This window comes from Wolffia australiana, chromosome 13 (genome assembly GCF_029677425.1).
Source record: "Wolffia australiana isolate 7733 chromosome 13, ASM2967742v1".
Classification (NCBI taxonomy): domain Eukaryota; kingdom Viridiplantae; phylum Streptophyta; class Magnoliopsida; order Alismatales; family Araceae; genus Wolffia; species Wolffia australiana.
This window is the reverse complement of record NC_135847.1, coordinates 12,955,080-12,964,382: the sequence shown is the minus strand read 5'-3', so window position 1 is coordinate 12,964,382 and position 9,303 is coordinate 12,955,080. Positions and strand designations below refer to the sequence as shown.

Here is a 9,303-nt window from a genome sequence, read left to right as displayed (position 1 = left end):
CAGTTGTGTCACAACAAAGCATCACACTCCACCTGTTTTAACCTTAACCCGTGAACTAGAATCTAACAATTTAATTCACACTTCTCTGAAAAATAAGTTCAGAGAAAACGACAGAAGGAGAAACACATATAATAATATAAATCAACCATAACTACACAGAATTTCTCTGAAAAATCTGTTCAGAGAAAGCAACAGAAGGAGAAACAGATGTAATTGTATGACTCAACCATAACTGGTCACAATTTCTCTAAAAAATCTGTTTAGAGAAAGCAACAGAACGAGAAACACATATAGTTATATAAATCAACCACAACTACGCAGAATTTCTTTGAAAAATCTGTTCAGAGAAAGCAACAGAAGGAGAAACACATATAATTATATAAATCAACCATAACTACACAGAATTTCTCTGAAAAATCTGTTCAGAGAAAGCAACAGAAGGAGAAACACATATAATTATATAAATCAACCACAACTACACAGATTTCTCTGAGAAATCTGTTCAGAGAAAGCAACAGAAGGAGAAACACATATAATTGTATAAATCAACCACAACTGCGCAGAATTTTTTTGAAAAATCTGTTCAGAGAAAGCAACAGAAGGAGAAACACATATAATTATATAAATCAACCATTACTACAAGAATTTATCTGAAAAATCTGTTCCGAGAAAGCAACATTGGGAGAAACACATATACTTATATAAATCAACCATTACTATACAGAATTTCTCTGAAAAATTATTTCAGAGAAGGCAACAGAAGGAGAAACACATAATTATATAAATCAACCATAACTACACAGAAATTGAGGCCCAAAACAGAGTATTTTCCGATCAGCCCAATAATTCTCCGGCAAGATAAAACTATAAAAAGGCGCAGTCTTGATAGAAAAATGCCAGAGGGTCATTCCCCACTCCCCAGAGATCGATCGATCGATCGATCTTCTCCGCTGGCGATTCCCCCGCTCGCTGTTCTTCCTCTCCGACGATGCCCTTCTTCCCATCTCCAAACCCATTTCTTTGATTTCTCCCTCGCTCAATCCTTCCCCCAATCCCGAAATCCGCATTCAAAACCATGTCCGCGGCGCTGCGATGGAGAAAGCTGGGAGACGCGGCGACCCGAGCCTCAAGATCCCCGATTCTTCCCGATTCCTGCGCCGCCAGCTACAGATTCTCCCAAAAACACCCAATCTGCACCCGATTCAGCAGCAGTCTCCAAGTCTCCGCCTTCGCATCCGGGTACCGCCATCACCAGGAGAGGTACAAGTGGGAGGGCGGCTCGGACGAGTTCCAGACGAGGAGAATTAGGGCTGATGTCAGCTGCCCTAGATGCTCCACGACCATGGAGGTCCTCTTCTACAATCGGCCCCCGAGCTCCGGCTCGAACGCCGGCGGGTACCAGGCCCTCAATCTGTGCCCTAATTGCAGGTCCGCGTTCTACTTTCGGCCCCAGAAGGTGGTGCCATTGCAGGGGACTTTTGTGGAGATTGGGAGGGCGAAGAGCTCTGATCTGCCTGAGAAAGGAGGGAATTTGGATGATGGGTCTGGTGGCAAGTTCAAATTGTCGTTCTGGGAGACTTTGAGATCGTTGAATGGCGGCGAGCCGCCCGAGAATTGGCCGCCGGCGCCCGCCGGAGGAAACAACGGGCTTGCTGTTCATACTCCCCCTTCGCCGCCGTTCCCTCCGAATCTGAACGTTGTTAGATTGTCTGGGCATGGTAATGCCGGTGGTAATGGCGATGGCGACGGTGGTGATGGGTTCGGAGGATCTAATTTGGGGAAGGATTTGCCTACTCCCAAGGAGATTTGCAAGGGGCTTGATAAGTTTGTGATTGGCCAGGAGCGCGCCAAGAAGGTGTAGTTTTGGACCGTAATTTTAGGATTCAATGCTGATGATCTATGCATTAGTTTTGGGATGAAAAGAATTTGCTGGAAGTTTTCCACTTTAAGAGTGCTTTTAGAAAATTTTATAATTTTTTATCCTTGGTTTTGAGACTCATGTTTTCATGTTGGGTAGTTTAATTATTAGTTTGATGGCCCAAAAGGGTTTAAGTAGGAAGTAGAACTTGCTGTCTGTAATAATTTTTTTTAGATTGAAGGTTTTTTGGATGCCAGATTCATTTATGATTTTGAATATTATTCAGTGGTAGACCCTGCATGAAGATTGGTAATGTAATGAAGTTATTGATTGATTTAGACGATGGATTTTATTTTTTCGGCGTACTGCAGGTTCTTTCGGTGGCTGTTTACAATCATTACAAGAGGATCTTTCATGGGACGCAAAGGAAGGGGTTGGTTATTGCTCTGTTTTCTTCTTTTTGAAAATTTCATTTTTAAAGGCCTAGTAGCTTCATGATTATTAAATAAAGCATTATAGATTTTTTATTGAATTATCAGATCTGGGACGGATTTAGCAGCCCAGGAGGCAGAAACTGATGATGACGAAACCGTTGAACTAGAAAAGAGCAATGTCCTGTTGATGGGGCCCACCGGCTCAGGTATACCCAGCACCCCCAAAAACATTTTTCTATTGATTTTATCCATGGAAAAAGGATGTATTGTCCTATTTAGCTTTTGTTTAATTCTGTGCGTGCAAAGTTGACGTATCTCTTGTTCAAAAAAAAAGTTGTCGCATCTCTTAATTACCTCAAGTAATATGTTTTTTTTCGGATCAAAGCTTGAATTTTAGTTCTCCAACGCGAATACAGGGAAGACCTTGCTGGCCAAAACCCTAGCTCGTCTTGTAAATGTTCCATTTGTTATTGCAGATGCTACAACACTGACTCAGGTAAATACCTCTGTCTAATTTAATTTCGCACGATTTCGGTATTAAATTTTTTGGGAAAACCTCTCAAGCATTTTTACGCATTTGAATGATATTTTCATGTTCCTTATTCTTAAATTCTAGTTCTTATTTCTTATTTTCCGTATTAGAAGACATAAGAAACCTGACCCTTTCTGTTCTTATTTCTTGTATCCCCTTAGTCACCTGACCCTTTCTGTGGAACGATTTTTTATTTCTGTTTATATCTATCTTTTTTATGGACGATTTGGAGTTATATCATGCAGGCAGGATATGTCGGTGAGGATGTAGAGTCAATACTGTACAAGTTACTTGCGGTATGTTGCAATGATTAACCAATCTGCGGGCACTCTTTAAACTTGCCATCATATTTTAAGCTTTAGTGAAGACAACTACTTACCTAAGCGTTCATTAAAGATTCAAGCAACTCAGAAAAAAAATTATCCTCTTTTAAAAAATCTTCAGAAAATCAAAAAAATTCCTGTGCTCGTGAAAAGCTCTCAGTTAGCCTTATTTTAGTTGTTGTAGTACCTATCACATAGGGTTCAGCACATTCCGATAATTTTGACGTCAGACGTCAATGGTGATGTTGAAGACTGGTTGACAATTTGCTGATGGCGACGTCAAGTTTGATAGCAAAACAGTCCAGGGGTGCCTGTAATTGTCAACCACCGAAAAATTGTTGAACATCATTATCAACATGACGAACGGGTAGTGCCTTACTGTCTATTTGTAACATCGCCTGGACATTGGCCACCGGTTCCGGGTGGCCTTCCATATTTTCTTCAAAAAAAAACATCGCCTGGACATTGACATTTATAGAATGTTGATGCCGTTGTCAACTGCCAACGTCAACCATCTGGGATGCCCCCCTCGTTTTCTTTTTTAACCACCCTGGAAACCATCAACATTGGTAACAACAACAACATCGACAACAACGAGGGTCAATGATGTTGACGGATGCTGAACCCAACTACCAGGGCACCTTAAGATTATCTTGGGGGCGTTTGATTTAATTCGTGTTTATCAGTGGTGCAGTTCATTGTTTTCTAATGGCTTTTTTGTTGATAGATTAAATTCTTCCTAAAAATTCAATTACGACAAATGCTCTAGGTTGCTGATTTTAATGTCCAAGCAGCCCAACGAGGGATTGTATACATCGATGAAGTTGACAAGATAACCAAAAAGGTCAGCCATCTGTCTTTAATTTCTTAGATTCAGTTCTGAATTTATTTGATTTATTATTCAAAGTTAAGGGTTTGTGCAGGCTGAAAGTATGAATCTAAGCAGGGATGTATCTGGGGAAGGCGTCCAGCAAGCATTGTTAAAGATGTTGGAAGGAACTGTACGTCACATTTCTGTTGGGTTGTCCCTACACCTGCCGTCGCCACAAACTTGTCATCATCCTCGCCATTTGTTCTCACCGGGATGACAAGGACAATGACGAGTTTGCCATTCTCCTCACTCATTTTCACCGAGATGGTGTTGATGATGATGACGCTTATCTGCCAATTGGTGGTTGATGACATTGACGACTGGCTATTCTTCTCTTGTCACTTTCTCTAATTTTACTCGGTTTGATGACGAGGGCCAATGATGAGGCGTCATTGTAACCGTCATTTATCTGTGGTGAGGGCAACGATTTTGTCTTTATCATTCTGCCATGGACGATGACAATGTCATTGATCACTCTTCATCGTCAGTCCTAGATAATGAACTCGTCATTGTTGGCAAACCCCCCTTGTCCTTTTGATTGATTTCACTGAAAACAGCTCTCTAAATTACTTATCTCTAATTATGATCTGAATTTTAAGTATTTTCTATGCCAGATAGTGAATGTTCCTGAGAAGGGCGCCCGGAAACATCCTCGTGGAGATAATATACAAGTATGCCAAGCCCAACATCTTTAACTTCTCTAACTATGAGAAAGGCACTTTGTGATTTATGGATATCTCAATTTAGTAGTCTAAACTTCGATGTTTTTTCAAGTATTTGAGAACAGAATCGTATAATTCATAGACCACGAAATTAAGTATTCAATTGGCTGAAAATATTTAGCACTCTAATTTTATATTTGAAGTATTAGTAATTTAGTTATTTTTTGTACCATGTCATTCGGACTTATTTGGTATCACTCTTTAACTCGTTCCCTAATTGGATCCTCAAAATTTTGTAGATTGATACAAAGGACATTCTTTTTATATGTGGTGGTGCATTTATCGACTTGGAGAAAACCATCTCAGAAAGGTAATTCAAATTGATTTCCACTGTATTTTTGACCTACGGTTTTTATTTGGTTGGCACTTTGGTTATTGACTCCATTAATTTTTTAACTAGACGAAGATTCTTCCCAGTACTAGATGCTCATTTAATAAACTACGAAATTTAATCTTTCAACGGGTTGAAAAAATGTTACCCTCCAATTTAATCTTATGTATTAAAAATTCAATTATTGTTTAATGACGTACCACTGAAACTTATGTATCGGTTCCCTTGATTTCCTTTACTTGACATGATTTTGTTTGGACGCGACAAGATTTTTCCTCGTGTCTTTTATTTTAGGCGTTAAGTTGTTAGTATACCGCAAACTAACTCAATCTTTCAAAACCCGGAAAATACGTAGTGCTCTAATCTAATCATTTAAGTATTATCAATTAAGTTATTGTCTTAAGACAACGTTCAAAAAAAGTTACTGGACAAATTGATGACTTCCCTTAATTTATTGTCTTAAGACAACGTATAATTCCTATGACGTATTCAGTTAAACTTAGTGATGACTTCCCTTAATTTATTTTACTAGACAAATTGATTTTTTTAGTAGGCGACAAGATTCTTCCTTGGATTATTAATACTTTTTGATTTTAATAAACCACAAAACTTAGCCCTTCAATGTGCTGAAAAGATGTAATGTTCTAATTTAATATCTTTAACTACTAATAATTTTGGCATCGTTTCATGATGTATTCATTGAAACTTAGGGGTTTACTCCCTTAATTTCTGTTACTAGACGACAAGATTCTTCCATTGGCTTTGGTGCCCGGGTTCGAACCAACATGAGAACTGGTAGAGTGACATCTGCCGCAGTTACATCATCCCTTTTGGAATCGGTAAGAAGAATTTAGTTAAAGGATTTATTTTGAAAAGTTACTCAACTTCTGATCTTGTTTGTTGGCTTTAGGTTGAAAGTGGCGATCTTATAGCATATGGTCTGATACCGGAGTTTATTGGGCGCTTTCCAATACTTGTTAGCCTGTCGGCTCTTGATGAGGACCAGCTTATCCAGGCAGGCAGTATATTCTAACGTCTGCAATTCTTTCTTTTTTCCAAAAAAAGGAAATATACAGAATGACGCTTGTTTTTTATCCATAGGTTCTGACCGAGCCCAAGAATGCTCTTGGCAAGCAGTACAAAAAAATGTTCAGCATGAACAATGTGGGTCCTCTGGCCTTTTCTCTCTCTCTCTCTCTCTCTCTCTCTCTCTCTCTCTCCCTCTCTCCCTCTCTCCCTCTGTATTTCTCTCCTTTCTTCTATTTATCTTTCTAGATGTTGCAGTCACTTTCATCATCTTTGGTCTCTCAATCAATCTCCTCCCTCTTCCTTTCTCTCCTCTCTCCCCCCTCTCTCCATCTCTCTCAAATCTGTATGTTTCATTATTGAGAAAAAGCTTATTGGTATCCATTTACTATCGACTGACTGTGCAGGTGAAGCTACACTTCACTGATCCCGCTCTAAGATTGATTTCTAAAAAGGCCATTGCTAAAAACACTGGCGCCAGGGGTTTAAGAGCCATTCTTGAAAACCTTCTCACTGAGGCCATGTTTGAGGTCAGTGTTTAAACATCCTGCCGTTACTGTTTCAATGGCTGTACTCATACCATTTTTCTTGTTTTGGGGTGCTTTCCTTCAGATTCCAGATGCCAAAACAGGAAATGAAAGAGTAGATGCAGCGGTCGTTGACGAGGAGGCCGTCGGCTCTGTTGACCAACCTGGGTGTGGGGCCAAACTCCTCCGCGGTGATGGCGCACTGGACCAGTATTTCTCTGAAAGCAAGAGTCAAGAGGTATTCTTTCTTATTTTGCAGTCAGTGGGGTCTGACGCCCCATCCACATCGAATCAATCGCCATCATCTCGTTGGTGATGACTTAAACGCCGACACTTTTAGGGTGTGGCTGACGATGTTATTAATGGTAGAGTTGATTTTGATGCAGTACCGTGGACAATTCATGAGATCTTTACATTGTTGAACCACACTTCACTAAATTGAAGCGAAATTGACTTTGATATTGACGATGATTGACACTTCTAGAGGTGATCAACAATGTCGTTGACATTGACCGTGATGCCGACACCCTCAACAGTAGATGCTGTCAACTTTGTAATTGTCAATGTATCACGAACATCAATGCCAGTGTCCATGGCCGTCATGATTTTCTACCAGATATTAGATCAGCTGGTTGAAACTGGGCATTATATTAATGTTGAATTCACGCAAATTCTTCTGAAGAAAACTTCACATTTCCACCTGACATTTAAAATATGCATTTTTTCTACAAGATTACTTTAAATATTTCCTTCCTGTGTTATTGTTTCTCCAAGATTACTTTAAATAATATGATGTGCATATTTTGAATACTTGAACTAAACAGGCAAACGTAGAAGGATCTGAGGCCGAAGTGGAAGGAGAAGCCGAGTTGTCCTCCAGAGCAATAAGCATCTGACCAGGTATCAGTCATGTATATATAATTTCTTCCGAGGAAAACTTGGTGTAATTATAATCCATGTAGACTGTCCTTTCTCCCCAACGTAACTGTGCTAATTCTCATCATCTGATTTAATATTTGTGACGCCTCTTCGCTTTCCTCATTCCAGAGAACTGGTTAAAATCCGGCCTTGTGATTAGCTTGATAAGGTCCACCAACATTGGTGGACCTCTTCAATTGTTCAAAGTTTTGTAGATTTCTAAGTTTGACTCGTTTAGCCTGGTCACTCAACGCTCTGAAAAAAAAAGTTTTCAAACGGGCAGTGATAAATTCGTTATTACAGTCGTATGGCATGACTAAAGGCCCACATCATGGGGGGCAGGGGTTGTAGCATTATGATTTTAATAGCGGTATAGTATCAAATCCATGTTTGAACCATGCTTCTGATTTCTGGGTTCCCTTAGAAAGATGTGTACATACCTTTTGCTCTATGTTATGTGAAACTAAATAGGATGCTCTATGGATAGAGCTTAAAAGGCTTTAAGACCCTTTGCACTAGAGATGAAGGCGTTAGCATCAAAGAATCCTACTGACATCTGATTGGTATTTCCTAAGATGCCCAGTCAGAAAATCTCTGGAGTGGTTTAGAATTTTCTGGGTCTAAAGTCATGCATTTAAGCTTGGACGATTGGAATCTCATGATTAAAGACTCGTAGGTCATATCATAAATATAACCAATGTAGAACAGAAAATCGGGAATATGACGAGAGATGATCCGACTTGGAGCTATGTTCTCTTAGGGTCCTAAAAAATGAGAGACAAAATTATCAGTTCAAGCTTATGTGGAAGACTCATTTCTTACATCATATGAGATCGGAAAAAATGATATCACAGCTAGACATATGTCATATATAACGAAATTAATTCTATTGCACCCTGAGTTCATGAAAATTTTCATTTACTTTTCATTTAAAATTGTCTCCTGCTGTTAGCTGCAGATTTAATGGGTGAGCAGCTTAAATGGGATTTGCTCATGAGGTGGCGTATTGTTCATTTATCAGACGCAGGCATATTACATGAAGAGAAGTGGACTTCCATAATGGAGCAGAGTAGGAGGGTCTCCATAATGTATCGACTAATCTTGGTTGATGTATGATAAAATGTCAGATGTACTGTCAAATTAATTCAACTGCGAGGCCCACAAAGATTAATTTAATAGCATTTTAGATAATCTTCTAAAGATGACTGTCTTCAGTTGGCATTAAAATAATAAACTTACAAATATGTGATAAGTAAGACGTAAATAATATATATAACGATATAATGACCCTGCTACGCGGGCAACTGGTTGCCCCAAAGGAATCTTGGGCAACCGGGACACGTGGAAAAAGAACTCCGGAAAAATATGGTTTATTTCATTTGTCCTGCGAAAATACGCTCGTCCGGCGATTCTCCAAGGCCCGGCGATTCTCCGGCGAAACAACCCTGGCGATTCTCCGGCGATTCGCCAGCCTCTGGAAAGCCCCATTTCATTTCCCAATATTCCCTCTCTCGCCCATTTCATTTTCCTTATTCTCTCTTCCCGGCGGTCCTCCGGCGATCCTCCGGTGACTCTGTCTTCATTTTCCTATATTCTTCTTCACATCGTTCTTCTTCTTCACCATAATGTTCTTCTTATTCTTATTCTTCTTACTCTCTCGCTCTCTCTATTCGAATTGTGTGCTGCACTCCGCTCTCTACTTTGTGTGCGTCTCACTCCTCTTCCCGCGCCTCACTCCTCGCATTGTTCTTCTTCTTCTCC

The 9,303-nt window shown here is 39.8% G+C and overlaps 1 protein-coding gene across 3 annotated transcripts; it reads left to right on the top strand.

Moving 5' to 3' along the window:
* Positions 1-880: 880 nt before the first annotated feature.
* On the top strand, positions 881-8,742 carry LOC144710922 (CLP protease regulatory subunit CLPX1, mitochondrial-like). 3 transcript variants are annotated; one of them, XM_078584767.1, is made up of 16 exons: positions 881-1,855; positions 2,230-2,291; positions 2,398-2,498; positions 2,709-2,788; positions 3,070-3,120; positions 3,917-3,991; positions 4,071-4,148; positions 4,633-4,689; positions 4,980-5,050; positions 5,811-5,910; positions 5,982-6,086; positions 6,173-6,235; positions 6,505-6,627; positions 6,710-6,862; positions 7,449-7,524; positions 8,564-8,742. In XM_078584767.1, the coding sequence occupies exons 1-15, from the start codon at positions 1,076-1,078 to the stop codon at positions 7,518-7,520; spliced, it is 1,971 nt and encodes a 656-aa protein (XP_078440893.1). In that variant the 5' UTR covers positions 881-1,075; the 3' UTR covers positions 7,521-7,524; positions 8,564-8,742. The 3 variants fall into 3 exon arrangements, with proteins under 3 accessions (XP_078440893.1, XP_078440891.1, XP_078440892.1); XM_078584765.1 differs by having other exon boundaries at positions 8,501-8,742; XM_078584766.1 differs by having other exon boundaries at positions 8,495-8,742.
* The last annotated feature ends 561 nt before the right edge of the window (positions 8,743-9,303 follow it).